Genomic DNA, 19777 nt, shown 5'->3' with positions numbered 1-19777 from the left:
ATAAAATAAGTGGGGTTCAATGTTGTTTGGACCTCAACGTCCTTCAAAATCTTTAATTCCTTTTAAGTCTCCTTTGTAGTCAATAATTTGAGCATTGTTAAATGTCACATATCTATGATGTACTGCATCAAAGATTTTAGACCATCACTTTATCACTTTGTGTCAAAGAGGAGTATATTTCTCTGTTTTTATTTATGCACTTGCCCACATCCAGATGCATGCACTCGCGTATGTCTGTGCCATCTTTGTTTCTATCGCTTCCAGGTTAATATTTAAACTCCAGGCTCAGTCAGAGGTCTAACATGTGAACAAGGCACAATGGTAGCACTGTGAGCCCTTATTTATTCATGCTCAGCTTCCTACCTTAATCAGTGTAGCGCTCTCCTCGGGAGAGAGGGAAGTGGGGAAAAAAGAGAAGTGGGTCAAGGAAAAGTCATGTTTGAGGTAATGCACCTAAGGGGCCAGCCTCTGATCATTATATGACATTATTTAACCCAGAGATGAGGTCATCTCAAAGCACAGACACAGAACCTCTCTCAATCCCTATAAGCCTAAATTTCAAACAAGGCAAAAAAAAAAAAAAAAAAAAATCAAACAAGGCAAGTTTTATTGACAAGGCTGAGGTTCAGTATCTAATGACATCAACCGTTACTGTATTTGTGCACTTCATGTTTGGGGCATTGTTTGAAGCAAGCATTACAAAATTAAGCTGTTTACCTACAGAAATCACTCTCACATATTGTTTAACATTTTTTTCCCCCAAAGAAATTATGTTCGGATTGTTTCTCAGAGGCATGCAGCGGTGTATAATCACCCTGTTCAGTTTTAAGAGCTCATTCGTTAAAGTGATTGTAAAACTCACTGTTCCTTGTTTAAGTATCAGTCATAACGTATGCTGCAAGTAATGCTGTTGTATTACTTTTTTTAATGGGAAATCTTAACGAAGAACAGGCTTTTATGACTCTTTGGTAAGTAGTCTTATTGGGATTTACTAAAAAAGTACCATTTAAAGTGGTTTGTTGGGGTTTTGAGGTACAGAGTTAAGTACAATTGATATTATAAAAACCAGGGTTGTGCAAAATTCATTGGTTCTTTTTTAATAATGAGTGTTTTTAATTTAATTGATCATGGACCTCAGGAATTTGAATTTGAATTGGAGTGACAGAAAATGAATTGGAATTAAAGGATTAGTCCACTTTCAAATAAAATTTTCACCCTTATGTCATCCAAGATGTTCATGTCTGTCTGTCTGTCTTCGGTCGAAAAGAAATTAAGGTTTTTGATGAAAACATTCCAGGATTATTCTCCTTATAGTGGACTTCAATGGTCTCTAAACGGTTGAAGGTCAAAATTACAGTTTCAGTGCAGCTTCAAAGGGCTTTAAATGATACCAGACGAGGAATAAGGGTCTTATCTAGCGAAACGATCGGTCATTTTCTAAAAAAAATACAAATGTATATGCTTTATAAACACAAATTATCGCCTTGCAAGTGCTTCCGCTTTCCATATTCTTCAAAAAGCTTACGCTGTATGTCCTACACCTTCCCTATTCTACTTACGGAACGAACGCGGCGCCAGATCCATTTTTTCCGCAAGTAGAATAGGGAAGGCGTAGGACATACAGTGTAAGCTTTTTGAAGAATACAGAAAGTGGAATGGTGGAAGCACTTGCAAGGCGATCGTTTGTGTTTATAAAACATACACAGTTGTATTTTTTTAAGAAAATGACTGATCGTTTTGCTAGATAAGACCCTTATTCCTCGTCAGATATCGTTTAAAGGTGCCCTTGAGTGATTTGAAAAAACATTTTAAATTGTTCCCTGATATCTACATAGAGGGTATGTGGCTTTTTTATGGCCGAAAATTGTCCAGATATGGTTTTACAGCTCCATTTATAACCCCACAAATAGCCCCTAGAATGAAAAGGTCTGTTTTTGCCTTATTTGGAAGGCTCATGAATAGTAATATGGTGCTCCGCTCTGATTGGCTGTTTCACTGTTCGGCTCCTTCCAGTAGCTCACACTGATAGCGAACAAATCTGTACTGTACGGCGTGAACGATGGAGAGTTTTGGTATTCAACCTTATATGTTTGAGCCTGTTTCTGACGAAGATGCAGATGTAGAGGAACAACCAATTTTGTTGCGATTGGCCATAGACGTTTCTGAGTGGTAAGTTAGTCTTTATTTTCAGTATGCACCTGCAAAACGTAACTGTTACGTCAATGGAACTAGCATATAGCGTTAACTTTACACTATAACTCATAACGTCAGTATTTGCAACTTTGTTTTTAGCATTGTAAAAAAAAATAATTGTAATAATGTGTCGCTGTATGGTTTTACAATGATAGCTTCTTCACTTTGCAATAACAACTCTAAACAACGAACGAAAATTTGTTTCTAATATATTGACATTACCGATATGATTTTAAATTGGATTTATTTAGCCAACCAAAGTAAAGCATAGAAGACATTCCAAAAAAGCAGTGTCATGTTTACTACTCAGCTGCCGTAGTGTGATTACGATTTAGCTATTAGTAACAAAAACTTACATCGTCTATAAATATCTTTTTCCACAGGTGTACGCATACAAGTCATACAAGTTCTCAAAAATAAAAATATTTGAAAAAAAGTGACTAAAATGTCTTGTCAAATGACTATCGTTTCAGTTTGAACGGTGTAGAAAGTTAGCTAGAAGGATCGAGTATCTGTAGCTATCTGTAAGCAAATAAACTAACATAGTTAGCTTCGGTGTAATGTGTTGTTGGTTAAATATAGGTCAAATTATAATTATATCCGACAAAAGAGAATTGGCATATGTATCTACGGTTATGTTATAGATTTATATAACAAAGACAGTAATAAATTTTAACCTCACCGTTAATAGTAGTTACGTAAACTTTGCTATTTGTTACTGTACTAGCATCTTGCATTAGATCTAGACAACACTGGGTACATGGTCGTTAATGTTGTTAGCTCTCTAAGAAACTTTACATTTAATCAGAAATAGTTTCTACAGCCAAGATGTGGATAAAAGCACTACTTACTGCTTGCGGGAATATAGTTGGAATTACCCCTTTCTTCAGTGTCAAACGCTGAGCGAAGCCTGCTTGATATTGTCCCAGGTTAGAAAAGCTGTCCGTGGTGAAATGGGCAGAGCAAACTAACAACTTTGAGTTAAATTGTTCCGGTATCCGGTTATAGATAAACATCAGCCATGCCTTTTGACAGTTTTTTTCTGGAGGAAGACTATGAAAAGTTTTCACATCCCCTTCACAGCCTGGAACATAACATTTATTTCCATGATCTGCCATTTTCGCTGTTATCCTCGCTTGGCTTGTTTCTTCACTCTGCTTGCAGAACTTCCGATGATTCCGCTGGGCGGTTCCGCCTGGCCTGGATCATGAGCATATGCAAATATTGGGGGCGGAGTCCCCGACTGTTACGTAACAGTCGGTGTTATGTTGAGATTCGCCTGTTCTCCGGATGTATTTTAAACAAATGAGGTTTATATAAGAAGGAGGAAACAATGGGGTTTGAAACTCAGTGCATGTCTTTTCCATGTACTGAACTCTTGTTATTCAACTATGCTAAGGAAAATTAAATTTTTGATTCGAGGGCACCTTTAAAGCTGCACTAAAACTAATTTTGACCTTCAACCGTTTGGAGACAATTGAAGTCAACTATATGGAGAATAATCCTGGAATGTTTTCATCAAAAACCTTAATTTCTTTTCGACTAACAAAGAAAGAAATGAACATCTTGGATAACATGGGGGTGAGTAAATTATCATGAAATTTTCATTCAGAAGTGAACTAATCCTTTAAGTGCAGTCAGACAACAGGAGGTTTTCAAGTTTTCCAACAAAACAGTTATTTAATGTATATGTGGATTTGTCACATGCATTCTCCAAGTTGTTTGCAGATAACTTCAAAAAAACTGACAGGAACATTTGAAACTAGGAAATGAACATGGTCCATAATGTTAATTAATAAATGTTTTATCCTGTTTGCCACCATGAAATTGGAATTTCTTTGGAATTAAAGTGGTAATCTGAATTGGATAGGTATTGTTTATATAATTCTAAATAATGCAGAGCCCCCTGACTGAAGCCAATGAAGCTGGTGATCCATATCTTTTCCAGTAAGAGACCAGCTACATCTGCTCCTGTTACATTAGCGTTTTGAGAACAGGAATGCACCTTATCCCTCCTTCCAAGAATTTCTAACAACTTACAATCATAGTCCTCAGTAAGAGAAGGACTGGCTTAACACCAGAAACAAGAGAATTATAAACATTAATACAGAGCTTGACAAGAAGCTGTCAGTCAGCTGGGCAAATGCTGTAACATGCTGAGGAAAGGCCCTTTCTTTCTCATTTCAAGGGACTTCAAAGACCTTGGCAGCTGTAGCCAACTCATGATCTGTTTATATAACTGAGTCCATAAAGGGTTTAGACTTGTGCTGCAAACAGATCTGAGGTGTTCAACACTGTTCCGCAGGCCTTGGGCTCTTTTGTTTGGATATCTTTCACAGAAATGCTCCTCAACTCCGGAGAGCATGAGCTATCTTGCTTTGCCTCCCTAACACTTACAAAGATGTCTATTCTTCAAGTGGGCAATAGTTTGCGGGGCATGCCAGGTTTCTGCAAGCGCAAATTTTTAGGTACTTTTTTTGGATGTTCACAAACTAAGTCTGTTTAAAAGTGACTTGTGTATTGTCTTTCACATCTCCTCCCCAGAGTACATTTAATCACAACATGAAAAAGAGACATCAAAGCAGCCCCTGTCGTGTTTACAGAGAGAAATTATATCAGTCGTCTTTTCTTTTTTCCACTTTAATTTTTTCCTCCTGCCTATTATAAACAAGTCACACAGAGTCTTAGTCAAACATATTGAATTTTGATGATCTAAACAGATTCTTTTTTATCTCTCTCTCTCTGTGTTCTGTTCCTTCCTTCAGTTATGGATGTCAGAGTGATCGGATTTCTATCTCTGGAGGTTGCAGACACACCTCAGAGGTTAAAGCTTTTCCCCAGAACTTTCCACAACCACATTGGTTCAGTCATTACTCTTCCAGTGACTCCTGAAACATCATTCAACATTAACTGCAGCCTGTGATGTGACCTGTCATCTAGACTGGAGGGATAAATAAGTCATTTGCCAATCATAATAAATATATATATGTATATATAAAAAAGCAGAAGATAGGAAAAGATCACATTCATGGTGGACATTTACCAAATCTCCTTCCTCAAAACTTAAAATTGTCATTTACTCGCCCTCATGTTGTTCCAAACCTATATAATTACAAAGTTCTGTCATGAAACTCTAGATGGCGCAGGCTAATAGGTCCTTTAACTCCACCTGCTTATCTATAGGGCACAGCTGATTGGTTCCTGCTGTATCAGTAGCCAATGAGTTTGCATGCTCAACCTTCAAAATACTTGGATAGCATTTGCCTTAGCACGCTTTCAGAAACCCTTCACCTTCCCCAGCTCCGCCTGTATAGATCTGTTTTGGGTAATTCATGTATATTGTAACTCCGAGAGTTTTCATGACAGAACTTTTTCTTCTGTGAAAATACAAAAGATATATAGATTAATATTTCTGTTTTATACCAACCCGATCTCACGACAATTCATATGTATTTTACGAGGTGGCTAATTCGTGCAAATTCATACGTTTTTGCTAAATCGTAAGTATTTTACGAGTTGCCAAATTTGTATGAATTGGTACAAATGACCTGCCCCTAAACCTACCTGTCATTGGGGTTTAGACAAATCGTATGAATTCGTACAAATTGGCCACCTAGTAAAATACGTACGAATTGGTCGTGAGATAGTGTTGTTCATATGGTGAAAATCAACCCCAGTGAGCTAACAAGATAACTAACCCTTGCTTGAAAGGAAGCAATGATAGTTTATCATTCGTTATGTATTGATGCCTGCAAATACAGCATAGAAAAATGCTGGGTTTTTTGTGATACTTTTGAAGGTGAATATTTCTGGTGTTGCATAAATTTAGATAGACAGGGGAGAGCATTAGAGATCTTGTACCATCACTGTAACAGATTAGGATACCTATTGACACCGCAGCTTTGCCACACAACTTGATGTAGCCGTGTGTGTGTGTGTGTGTGCGCGTGTGTGTTCGGTGAGTGGAGTGTGAAAGAAAATCTGTGTGCATTTCCCCTGGGTGGGCTCTGAATGTGACAGGCCTGTAAAACCAGCACTGGTGTTGCATTTCACCAGCTGTCTGTTTGCATCAAACATCTTTTCTGAACCTAGTACAACAGGATAAGATAGATTTCAATCCACTTTCAAAATTCAATAACATTTTATTGGATGGGAAACAAGCATCCCTTTCTAAGATTTTTTTTTTTTTTACCTATTTTGGAAAGTATTTTCAGGCTGGTTCTTTATTAGTTAGTTTTGCTGTGATGTAACTGTTGTGAAATGTTGGCTAAAGTGCATCAGCACATGTAGAAATACTTGTTGGTTTTTCTTACCCCTCAACCCTGGCTTAATGCCTTTTTAAAACCCAGGTAAAGGCTGTTTCTTTTTTTGCTCTAGGTTAGCCAGTGATTCACACTACTTTTGACCCTGGGATGTTAAAATGAAACATTGAAACACTGTGACGTTAAATTTTATGGGCAACCAATCACAAAGGCCTCAGTGGTTATCTTATTAAATATTCATTCACTTTTGTACATGCACACAGCTTTTGAGTTTCAGTGTCTGAAGGAAACCAGTGCAGATATGTATGGTGACCTTTCCACTGATGGGCAAGGGTTTGTTTTGTTTGTTTTTTTAGATCCGATTGTGTGCTTGTTGCATGTTGTACTTATCCCATCAATGTTTTTAACCTCATAAATGTGTAAATAAGCTTATCAACTATGTATTTGCATATGTAGAGTAAGTGTGATATTGAATCCTGACTGCAGGATTAATTACAAACCCAGAATAACAGTGTGAAATGTGGATTAAGAGTTAAGAATGACTCTCTGTTTTTTAAGTGAAAAGCATGTTGGAATTCAGCATTGTGTTCTAGGAGCTCATTTTCCCTCCCTGGAAAAGCTGCAGGTAAAAGGAGTTTTTTATTTGTGCTGTATTAAAGTTTCTTCCTCTAGGGAGGAACAACTCTGTAAATCTTGTCATAACAGTTGCAAGTATGTTATCATTTCTGAATTTTAAACACGACTAAAGTCATGGCATATCTCTGTTGCCCTGCTAAATCAGAATCACTGAGCACAAAATGACTTCATTTTCGTCTTCGCCTTGCATTTCTCTGAACTGTTAAACTGTCAGTGCTCTTAGAGGTACAATTGATTGTAGCAGAATAATCTGTCTTGGTGGCCTTCACAAGTTTCTACCACCCAAACAATGTTTTTCGAACTAGCTTTAATTCTTATCTTACTGTTACAACTAGGAATGTCATTTCCAGCTGTCAGGTCACTATAAATAACACTTTATAGCTACTGATTCATCTTTCTTATCTGGATCTATAATGGTAAACTATTATGGTGAAGCAACATGAAAGCACAATATTGCTTTGATGCACAAAGGTTCATTAAGCTTATGCCGTGTTAGCAAATATTAGAACATCATTTTGCTGCTTTTATGGTATTGACATTGCAAAATCATTTCCATAGTTTCTTTTTATCACTCACTTAATGTGATTATCAGATTTGCAGTCAATCAATGCTCAATAAAAAAAACAGAAGTCTTGAGTTTGGTTCATCCTTTCTTTGCGTGATCCCATTATTTAGTATTCACACAGTGCAACACGTAAATCCATATTATTTTTGATGCAGTAAAAGCTAAATCCAGATTGATGTTAATTTGCATTGAGAAAAAAAAAAAAAAGAACTATTCACAAATTACTTTATGACATGTTTTTATGACGAGTTATGCAGGTTTAAAAATGTACTAATAAACCTTTCTTTTCTCTCCTGAAGGAGTGCATGAGTCTCAACACGAGAAGGTCCTCAGTGTCACTGGGGATGGAATTATTCAAAGCCCTGACTTCCCCAACACATATCCCCGGAATACAGTTATAGCGTGGCGGCTGGTAGCAGTCACAGAAAGTTCCAGGATCCAGCTGACCTTTGATCCGCGCTTTGGCCTGGAGGACGCCGAGGACGGCATTTGCAAGTAAGAAACTAACCCTTTGGTCACCTGCTAGACCTCACATGCACATTAGAGAAAGACATCTTAACATGGAGAAAGCATTGAAGAAAGAGAATAAAAGGGTAAATAACAAAAACTAAAGACAGTATTGTGACAGATTAAAAAATATATGCAAAGTAGACATTAAAAAAAAACAGTAAATTGATATTCATTTCCATATCTTTGAATATAATGTAATATATTAATGAAGGTAGTAGTTCAATTAGAAAAAATACATTTATTGATTATTAAATATTTATGTATTCTCTTTTTTTTTTTTTTTTTTTTTTTTTTTTTTTTTTTTTGGTAAATTGTTTCTACTATTTAATTTATGAGACCGTTTAGGTAATTATTATAACTCTTATACACTTAAATTGAATTTTACAATTTAAAAATGCCATTTTTCTGTGGTACCTGACAAATTAAACTTTTTTTTTTTTTTTTTTATGTTTTCCTGAGGGCTGTGACTATCTAGTACAAGCCAAAGCTGGCAGTTGATTCAAACAGGCGGGTTTCAATATAGCATCAAGGCTGGACCGAAACTGTAGAGAGGAGGAGATTTAGAAGATTTGAGAGCTTGAAAAATTCCCAAGTGTTTCCTTTCAGGCGTTCAAATATTTGCTTACTGTTATGCGACAAATCAGCACCACTAAACAAGCAGCATCAGGCATCCATTGCACTCTCTTGACAGGGTCAGACGTAAGATAAAGCACCCATATACAATGAAGCAGTATAAGTGTGTGTGGGGAGGGGAAGGGGAGGGATTACAGTGGAGATGTATGTGCTTGTTGTGACCACGTCCATTTTTTAAGATTTAGAGTCGAAAGGAGGCCATTTGGGAGATTGGCTGTGCTGCAAGAAGGCTGATGAATAATGAAAAGCCCACCCCTAGAGTGATTATGTTCTGTTATATATTTATTTTCTCCATGACTGATACAGTGACATAAAGAACAGCCCTTTCTGCTTTGTGCATAAAAGTCCAAGTCTCCTATGTAACTCCATAGCATCTGTTTGAGATTCTGGAGGCTCATACGAACACAGACGTACACTCACACACAGTGTAGGTCACACACAGCTCAGCCAGCCAATCCACATTAAAGACTCTTTCAATTATAGGCTAGCTTTTCTTCCTTCCTTCCAGGCCTCTGTCCATGCCTCTGTTTTGCTGTATGGTGCAATCGATTGCAGACGTGCACATCTGTGCATTTTTTTACTTCCCAGAATCTAGATGATGACCTTCCCATAGCTGGTGGTTTCATGTGGAAAAAATGCTTGTAGACCTCTGCCAGTTATTGATAAAAAATAATAATGCACTTTTCTAGCATATATGTCCGCTTGACTTGTGGACATTACCTGTGAAAGGTTCCTCATTGTCTGCAAGCATCATGGGAAATGATTTATGACAGTGCTCTTGTACTTAAACGAGTAAATCAGTATAGTTTTATTTCTTGTCAATAATCAATTGGATAATGTGTTTTCATACACACTTATCAGCAAACCTCTGGAGTCTTGCCAGCTGCTTGTATAGCGCCTCCTAGTGGCTACATGTTAAATGCACATTAACACCGTTTCGGTTAATGGACCCCTTAGTCCTTTTTAAAAGTCTTATTGATCTTATAAGGTCTTAGTCTTGTATATATCTTGTATATATACATCTTACTTGCCTAATGTGACTTTTTTTTTATATTCAATGTGAAGGAATGTATTTTATGCAACGGGAATTGGTTGGATGGTAAAATGCGGGTGTAATTTCAGATTGGAGTCAGATCGAATGCTATTCTTCTATCCCTATAGCTTTTTGTGTATTGGTTAAAATTGTCCAATAGCATGTGTGGCCCAAGTAATGTCTGCAGGAAAGCAAAGTTAATAAGACCAGGAACGTATATGAAGTAAACCGCATCAACTGATTTTTTATATATATATATTTATATATATTTTATATATATATATATATATATATATATATATATATATATATATATATATATATATATATATATATATATATATATATATATATATATATATATATATATATATATATATATATATATAATACAGTACAGTCCAAAAGTTTGGAACCACTAAGGTTTTTAAAAGAAGTTTCATCTGCTCACCAAGGCTACATTTATTTAATTAAAAATACAGTAAAAAACAGTAATATTGTGAAATATTATTACAATTTAAAATAACTGTTTTCTATTTGAATATATTTCACAAAGTAATTTATTCCTGTGATGGCAAAGCTGAATTTTCAGCATCGTTACTCCAGTCTTCAGTGTCACATGATCCTTCAGAAATCATTCTAATATGCTGATTTGCTGCTCAATAAACATTTATGATTATTTTCAATGTTGAAAACAGTTGTGTACTTTTTTTTTCAGGATTCCTTGATGAATAGAAAGTTCAAAAGAACAGCATTTATCTGAAATACAAAGCTTCTGTAGCATTATACACTACCGTTCAAAAGTTTGGGGTCAGTAAGAATTTTTATTTTAATTTTTTTTGAAAAGAAATTAAAGAAATGAATACTTTTATTCAGCAAGGATGCATTAAATCAATCAAAATTAAAGACATTTATAATGTTACAAAAGATTAGATTTCAGATAAACACTGTTCTTTTGAACTTTATATTCATCAAATAATCCTGAAAAAAAATATTGTACACAAATATTTTGTACAATTGTACACATTAAATGTTTCTTGAGCAGCAGATCAGCATATTAGAATAATTTCTGAAGGATCATGTGACACTGAAGACTGGAGTAATGATGCTGAAAATTCAGCTTTGCCATCACAGGAATAAATTACTTTGTGAAATATATTCAAATAGAAAACAGTTATTTTAAATTGTAATAATATTTCACAATATTACTGTTTTTTACTGTATTTTTAATTAAATAAATGTAGCCTTGGTGAGCAGACGAAACTTTTAAAAACATTAAAAATCTTAGTGGTTCCAAACTTTTGGACTATACTGTGTATATATAATTGACTTAAAACAATAAATATGCTTTATTCCCTTCCCATAGACATATCATACCGAACATAACTGAACCCTTTCTTAGTTGCCCACACCGATGCTATGAATCTGCGCTTACTTGTCCATTTTGTTTAAATCAGAAGCTGTGGCCTTGAGGAACATGTGTAGGGTTGGTGTTGGATTTTTGCCGTGAGTCGGAGTGTATTTGACCTGGAAAGAGTTTGTGTTTGTCATCTGTGTTCATGTTTTATATACCTACCTAGCAGCCATGCAATGCCTTGGTCTGTGTGATTGCACCAGCAATAAATTATTAAAGTCATTATTGAACAAGTGATGGCACAAGCGCTCGTGCATAACTTTCATATACATAGTCACCAAACGCACGTTTTCCCCCTCACATTCATCCACATACACCATGCAACTTACCCCTTAGCACAGCTTCCATGCTGTCCTCCTTTAAAATATTTATAGCAACCATATATTGAAAAGCAGTAAAGGCATTATTACATATTGGTATGATGATCTTATGCCAGTTAATGAAGAAAAAAGACCCTTCTGTTTGGATCGAATCAAAGCAGCTGGGCTGGAATAAACTGTAATAAAGCTGCATGCTGAATCCTATCACACTGCCTCCAGCAAAGCCCAGCCCAGAGCCGACAGGCCACTACAGACAGCTCTCATCATCCTTTGTGTTTGTTCAGACTGATAAGAAAACTGGGCCAGATTTTCTGTACTACTTAGGAAATTTTACAATGTTGGTTCTTTCTTTGGTGAAAAGCTGAAAGGTGTTGAAAAGACGCATAAGAAATAAGTTTCACTCATCGCAACTATTAGGAATTCGAATTGTGATCAACAGTACCTTTTTAATATACGGGAATATTTGTCTTTGAGGTTTATAGTGAAAGATTAAGACATTCTTTCATCTCTAGACTGAGTTGTAATAGAATAAAGAATCATGATAGTTTATTCTATGGCAGAGGTTCTCAAACTGTGAAATCCTGACTTAAAATGCCTCAATTATGCTATTTTAACTCCCTCGGGTCGGCGGTCACGAAAATGAACTCTAACTTAGTGAATACTAATCACAAAAAAATTAGACTTCTGTCTAAAAAAACATTGAAATGTCAGGTTTTAAATCTTGTAAGTCAAATCGAAAACAAAAATTCTGTGTTTATGTAATCTGTATGAAAAGAGAGCCATGTCAGAAGTCCGTGATTCAGCTCATTATCCGCTAATGCGGCCACGCCCACGGAGCCAGCGCTATTCAGACGCAAATTCAGAGGCAATACATGCATTCATCGTCTCAATCGTGTATTTATTGTCTTGAAAAGTGTTTATCTGGATGTTAAAGCCATGGTTAGCGACGTCTAGAAGACACGCCGTTAGTTCCTGGTTCCTGTTCTTCTTTATATGAATTTGTGGACTCATCACTCATAGTGATGACAATAAATATTGAATAAATATTACTCCTCTGTATAGAAAATTGACATGAACATATGAGAATCCATCAATATTTCTCAAAATGTGCATGCTTTTAAGCTAAAAGCCTATATGAAATGCCATAGAGGTAACATAATTGTTCAGACACTTTGCATCACAGAAATACATTATATTTTAAAGAATATCATAGAAATACCATTATTTTAAATTGTAGTAATATTTCACAGTATTGCTGTTTTTCTGTATGTTTGATTTACACCATGATGAGCTTTGAGACATGATCAACAGAGGGTTTTTTCACAGCCTACCTGACTGAAAGAGCTCATTATTTATGCAGGTCATTAGAGCTCTTTATGCGATTCTTTTTGTCTTCTCAGGTGAGAATCACCCCATTATTCATGATGATTCACGCCTCCACGCATACTGTGTTTCTTGACCAAAGATGTTTTAGAAAATTTAAATCTCTCTATTGTTTTATATGAACAAGCAGGCAGCATTTTACCTCATTTTGAAGCAAAAACTCTAGTCTACAACCTACCTCCTACAACAGGTTTACATGCATTAAAGGTCAAAAATACTTTCATTTTCTCATAATATACATTGCATATCAACACATTTTTTTTTAATGATTCTCAAACAACTCATCTGAAGATTCAGTCTCTCTAAACCCCTCCTTTCCGAAAGCCTAATCTGCTCTGATTGGCCCAGTCTGTTGTGATTGGTCTACAGCTTGCAGCATGTGTCGGAAACGAAATGCCCATTACCATAACTGAATTTCAGCTCCTGAGGCTTCCTAAAGCTCAGTGATTGTACACACTGTAAAGTTCCTGTCAACTCTTTTTGAGGCGGTTCGGAGTTGATTGTTTCTTTTGGGAGACAATAAATTTATTTATCATGCACTTTTGACTTTACAACTTTGCAGACCTTTTACCTTCCTCGGACAGCTATAGACTTTTTATAATATAAAAAGTAAAAGACTATAATAGACTTTTATAGACTATAGACTCTAAACATCAAGTTCTCCAAAACTGTTCACGAAGCTTATGATTAAATTTAATATTTGAAAATACCAATGAAATCTGACAAGTGTCTCATACAAGTTATGTTCAAATAGCATTTAAAAATGCTTGTTTTTCATGCTAGACCAGCTGATGCGAGTCAGTCATGAGCACGAGTCTGAGGACTCCGCCTGTTTCAATAGCAACTGGAGCTTCTAATGGCAGATGCAGTGATGCAATGACTTACTAATCAACAATTGGCTCTTTCACTTAGAAGGCGGGGCTTATTCACCATATTGGGTGTTGCCTGTTTTATACAGTCTATGGGTGTTGCACTTTCTCCCATTCATAAGTAATAGTTAGGATGCATTAAATTGATCAAAAGTGACTGTAAATACAGAGGGGAAAAAAACGTTTCCACAAAAAATATTAAGCAGCACAACTTTTTTCAACATTTGATAATAATAAATGTTTCTTGAGCATCAAATCAGTATATTAGAATGATTTCTGAAGGATCATGTGACTGAAATAACGATGCTGAAAATTCAGCTTTGCCTTCACAGGAATAAATTACAATTTAATATTCAATAAAATAGAAAATGTATAAAAATAGAAAGTTATTTTACATTGTAGTATTTAGCAGTATTACTGTTTGTACTGTACAATAAATGCAGCCTGAGAACATAAGAGACTATCAAAAATATAGTCTTACTGACTCCAAACTTTTGAACATAGTGTATCTTTATTAATATCTTTCACCATAATCTGTAGCACAACTTTTTTTTTTTTTTTTACGTGATTACTTGTTCATCCTCTCTGTTACCGAATGAAGATAAAAGATGTTAAGCACAAAGTGTTGTGTTTCTAAGCATTCAGTTTAAACATTCCGGTGTTTAAAAAGAACTTAAAACATCCAGTACTTATTTTCTGATGCTGTGCCATATTTTCTAAAAGATATCTGTGGCTCTTTCATGCTTCTGTCCTACTTGAGCTTCTGTGGAGTGAATGTATGCATGTAAACCCGGTAATAGTGAAATCGTATTACATTATTCATGAGCCATCTGCCTAAAGTGTCACTGGGAATGTCACTCTGCTTTATGGTCTTCTGAGGTAGAAAAGAATCAGACAGAGAAAAATGTGTTCTATTCAGTTGCTAATGTGTGATGTATGGACACCTGTTTGTGATTTATTGCATAATATATATTGGTGTCTTATTGGTTTTTTTATAAGTTAAGTACAGCAGTGCACATTGGTCAATGTGGTGTTTTAATTGTGTTATATAAAATATTGACAATGACACCTTAAAATAAAGTGTAATCCAAAAGAGATAAACATTTAATTTATATATGTATGTGTTTCTTTTATATAGTTTTGTCAACTTGTATTGAATAGGAACTTTGGTAGTGCAATGCATGACGACCTTTGTTGTTTTTATTGAATGTGGTTTGAAGCATTAGTGTCAGGCTGGGCAGAGAGTAAACAATGACTCCAGAAAGCCAAACGGTTGTGCTGGCACATGGAGAATAGGGAAAGTATTCCTGTCCAATCAAAGTATTACTACCAGGCTTTGGCTTCGGCCACTGAAACCAGCCTTTATTGAACACTGCAGGAGCATTGAGGCCATGCAGGCAAGAATAACACAACCTCAACGCTGCTGTTTTTTCTTTCCTTTATTAAAAAAAAATGGTCAGGCCACTGTGTTCAGGCCAAGTTGCATCAAAAGACTTTAATTTAGAGCCCAAAAGAGGGCCATGAAAGACATAAGTGGGGAATTCACTTAGTTACACCTCTTTAGCATGTGGTACTTTAGCTCAAAAATGCAAAATCCAGTTTAATCAGGTTTGTGAGTATAAATTAATTCATTGCTTTTTCATGTTCTTCCTATTTAACGAGGATTATTATAGAATGCAACGGATTTACAAATGTCAGGAGTCTTTGCCAGTTAACATGGAACTATTACCAAGGCTGCATTTATTTGAAGTAAATACAGTAAAAATAGACACATTGTGAAATTATTACAATTTAAATTACAATTTAAAGCTGCAGTCTGTAAGTTTTGCCTCTTTGTCACCATCTCTGTTTGAAACCTGCTATTGCAGTTATTTGCGGAATTGTCATCTCTATGTGGGTTGTGCATCGGCACGGCTCCTCAGCGCGGATTAATCCGTTTGCTTTCAGTCACCACATTGGTGTGGATACTGTACTTATGTCTTGGAAGTATGACCAAAATAACAATTTTTACTCGAAAATGTCATTTAAACAAGTCACAAATTTTTTTTTTTTATTAAAGATTAAACATTAAACATTAAACATTTCTGCCACTTTTTTTTTCTGACCAACTGTGGAAAAAAAGCATTACAATAAATTGCGCTATATGGTGGTTAAATCTAACGATCGTTTAGCCCATATCACATCAAACCGTGCAAATTATTAGTTATACTTTCTCAAATTGTTAATGTTGACAACATCAGCATTGCATAACTATGTGTATTTAGTGTATTAGTGTTACCTGTAGATTTCAGTTTCTGTGCAGTCTAATCTCTAGCGTTAATTTGTCATACCATACAATCCGCCATCAAAATGTTTAATTATTCCAGCTGCTGTGAGAAAAAGCTATAAATGATCCGCTGCCTTCAGCGTACTCGCATGCCATATAGCCTACTAGCTGGGACTCCTCCTTTATGTAAACAGACGTGACGTAATGACGCAAAGATGAACGGCAGCATACTCAAATTTCCCGTAGAAACCTACCAGTACCACCCAAATTAGAAAACATTATTACAAGCTTACCGTTGTGAATCGGGCTAGGTAAGGAGATAGTTTTGAACACTGGCTGGTTATGTACTTGCTCAAAAATTTACTTTGGATTAAAAAAAAGTTACGGACTGTAGCTTTAAATAACGGTTCTATTTTGATATATTTTAAAATGCAGACATTGCTCCAGTCTTCAGTGTCAGCATTTATTTGAAATAGAAATATTTTATAACATCATAAATGTCTTTATTGCCTCTCATCCATCCATACTTGCATCCGTCCATACATACCTGCATACACATTTACATACTTGCATACTATAACATTTGCTATTTTGTTGTTGATTTTTAAAGTTCTAATTAACAAATACCACACATGTATAAAATTAATGTTTGCTCAGGATATTCACATGCGAGTAGAATTTTATCTGTAAATTGTTTATTATTTATTTTTTTTTTTTTTTTGTACCCACTTGTACCCAATGGAGATTTTTTAACACTATACACACACTTGCATGTGCATGTCTGTGAATATGTAGCCTTGCATTTTGTAAGTTTGCCCTCTGTAAATTGCAGTCATATTGGGAAAACGATAATTTTGCCAGCGTCATTACCGTAATTCTTTTAGTGAACCAGGTGCTAAAACAGTTTATAGACAGTTTAAATAAATGATGCTATTATTTCAGCAGGTGCTGTTCATTGTTAGACCGTTTCCCCCCTTTGTATCAGTATGTGAATTTGCTGTATGGGTACTTTTGTATAGCAGTACACGCATGTAATAAAGTTACTGTATAACCATTTAAATGTGTGCTGTTTTTAGGGGTTAAATTGAATTTTTTATCATTTGATGAGGTGTGATTTCCCTGAAGTGGATACAAACAATCCTTCAGTTGTGATTTTGGATAGCTGAGTAATCCCAGAATTCAATATGTTTTTAGACGTCATAATAACAGATAGATTTAGCTCTCATGTTCTCTGTGGACTGCAGTGCCATTAGGGTGATTGAGATAATACATTTAGCCATGCTTCGTTTTATAGCTTATTCAGTTCATTGAATGCTTGTGAGAATGGATTTCTAGGTCACAGCTATTGTAGCTTATGAAAAGCCTAATGCGTTAGCATATTAGCTTGAGATCAAATACAGATAAATATAATTTATGAGCTTACATGTTCGTAGTCCTCCTTTAATCTTATTCACTCTTCACTTTCTCTCAAGCGTTTTAGCTCAATTTCTCTTTCAGTATCCTCTCTTTCTCCTTTTTTCTTTTTCCTCTCCACTTTTCACATCTTTCCTCACTGCCTTTGTTTGAATGTCTGTGAAATAGTGTGTCTGTAAATAGCTTCATTGCCATAGTTCCCTTTAAAGCATTAGACCTACACTTAGATGCCTCCATAGCCATTAGCCTTCCCTCTCACCCAAGGATAAGGGACGATGATGAATTAACTATATAGTTGTGACCGAGCAGCGTCAGCCTCCCCTCAGATCATCTCTCACTAGTCGTTTGCCCACGTCCAGGCATGTGACAGAAGCTGCCGGGTGGCCAACAGAGGAAGGACATGATGCTGGATTTATGGCAACGCCAATGAGGCACAGTTAGCATCAGGTGCACATCATTACATGCTGCTGGCAGGACTGATGTCACACCAGATCCTGTCATGAGCCTGTACATCTGATAGGAAATGAAAAAATAAGAGAAGGAAAAAAGTCACTAATAGACACACATGGCCTTCATCCTTTAACCTCCTTGTGCTGATTTGACATATTCAAAATAATTCGACCTTGTTTTTATATACACTACTGTTAAAAAAATTTGGGGTCAATAAGATTTTTTGTTGTTTTTATCTCTTATGTTCACCAAGGCTGCACTGATTTGTTTTAAAATACAGTAAAAACGGTAAGATTGTGAAACGACTGCTTTATATTTTTAAAATGTAATTTATTCCTGTGAAGGCAAAGCTGAATTTAAGCGCAATTTTTCAAAAAAAAAAAAAAAAAAAATTAAATCATACTGACCCCCAAACTTTTGAACTATATATATTTCTCATTTTAATTTAGTTTAACTTGATGTACTAAACTAAAACTGAAATAAAAAATTAACTACACAGACATAATGAAAATGACAAAACACAACAAAATTACCAAAACTTCAAATAAAAGTAAAACTGAAAAAATCAAAACTGATTTAAAATATTAATAAAAATAAAACCGTATCTCAAAAAGTATAATATTCTCAATGATACTAAAATAAAACTGATCAAACTAAACCGTGCTAAAGGCAAATGTAAATATGAATCAAAATGTTTTGAAATCCAATCAGGATCCTGATTGGACAGGATCCTCCTCCGCATTGTTTAACATCCAACATTCTCATTTATCAACATCCAATGGCATATATCCAAAGGACTCTTAAATATGTTGACTAAAATAATTAGCATAATTAACTTTGTTGTTGCTAATTTTCACAAAATCAGAGTGCCTCTTGAAATTCAGTCATAATTTTGCCACAAGTGCTGATTTGTCTTGCCCAACTATCTAGATGGATGTTAAAGGGGTAGTTCATCCAAAAATGAAAATGCTGTCATCATTTGGAAGAATGTTTGTAAACCATTTAAAGACATTGACTACCATAGTAGGGGGAAAAAATACTATGGTAGTCAATGGGTGGAGACGAGATCTGCTTGGTTACAAACATTCTTCAAAATATCTTCATTTGTGTACAGCAGAACAAAGAATTTTATACAGGTTTGGAACAACTTTAGGGGGAGTAAATGACTTTCATATTTTCATTTTTGGGTGAACTATCCTTTTAATACCATGTGCAAACAGGACCCTGAATGCTAGTGATTCATTAGCTACTCTCTTATACTAAAACTGTTTGCTGTTGTAGGTATGATTACGTGGAGGTGAAGGAACCTGTTGGAGGGATAGTGTTGGGTCGTTGGTGTGGCTCACAGATGGTTCCAGGGCCCCAGGTATCCAAGGGGAACCAGATCCTGATCCGCTTCGTCTCTGATGAATACTTTCCCTCAGACCCTGGATTCTGCATCCGTTACACTTTGCTTCATCAGGTAAGAAACGACTCCTACGCCACGTTCTTCCTAATGCTTATGCAACATTTATTGAGAGCTGGCTATGTTTTTGCTGAAAACATTTTGTTAATCCCTAATGACCCTGTGCTAAATTTTATATCTCCACCTGATTAACTTTAAATACACAGTGTGCACAAGATAAAGTGTTTTATGAGAAATACAGTGTACTTTGTTTAACAGAAATCGAAGAGATATGCTTACTTGAAAAAACAGGGGCCAAAAAAAATAAAAGGTTCTTGGAAGTAAGAACCATACTTCCATTTTATTACAATGCATCTGTTGCTGTAATCACCATCCCTTTCCTCTGAAATGACCTGGCAACCTTAAATGGCACTTACTAAGTTGGA

General features: G+C 35.6%; 1 protein-coding gene across 2 annotated transcripts in view; it reads left to right on the top strand.

The window, feature by feature from the left end:
• Positions 1-19777, top strand: part of pdgfc (platelet derived growth factor c) — a 66947-nt gene that overhangs the window by 33331 nt on the left and 13839 nt on the right. For both annotated transcript variants that reach the window (XM_048176222.1, XM_048176221.1), the window contains 2 exons: positions 7956-8151; positions 19229-19409. In XM_048176222.1, coding sequence (XP_048032179.1) covers positions 7956-8151; positions 19229-19409 — 377 coding nt within the window. The remainder of the gene's footprint in view (positions 1-7955; positions 8152-19228; positions 19410-19777) is intronic.

The sequence above is a fragment of the Megalobrama amblycephala genome, linkage group LG23 (assembly GCF_018812025.1).
Source record: "Megalobrama amblycephala isolate DHTTF-2021 linkage group LG23, ASM1881202v1, whole genome shotgun sequence".
Lineage (NCBI taxonomy): Eukaryota > Metazoa > Chordata > Actinopteri > Cypriniformes > Xenocyprididae > Megalobrama > Megalobrama amblycephala.
Note: the sequence above shows the minus strand (reverse complement) of the source record. Positions and strands in the feature narration are given on the sequence as shown.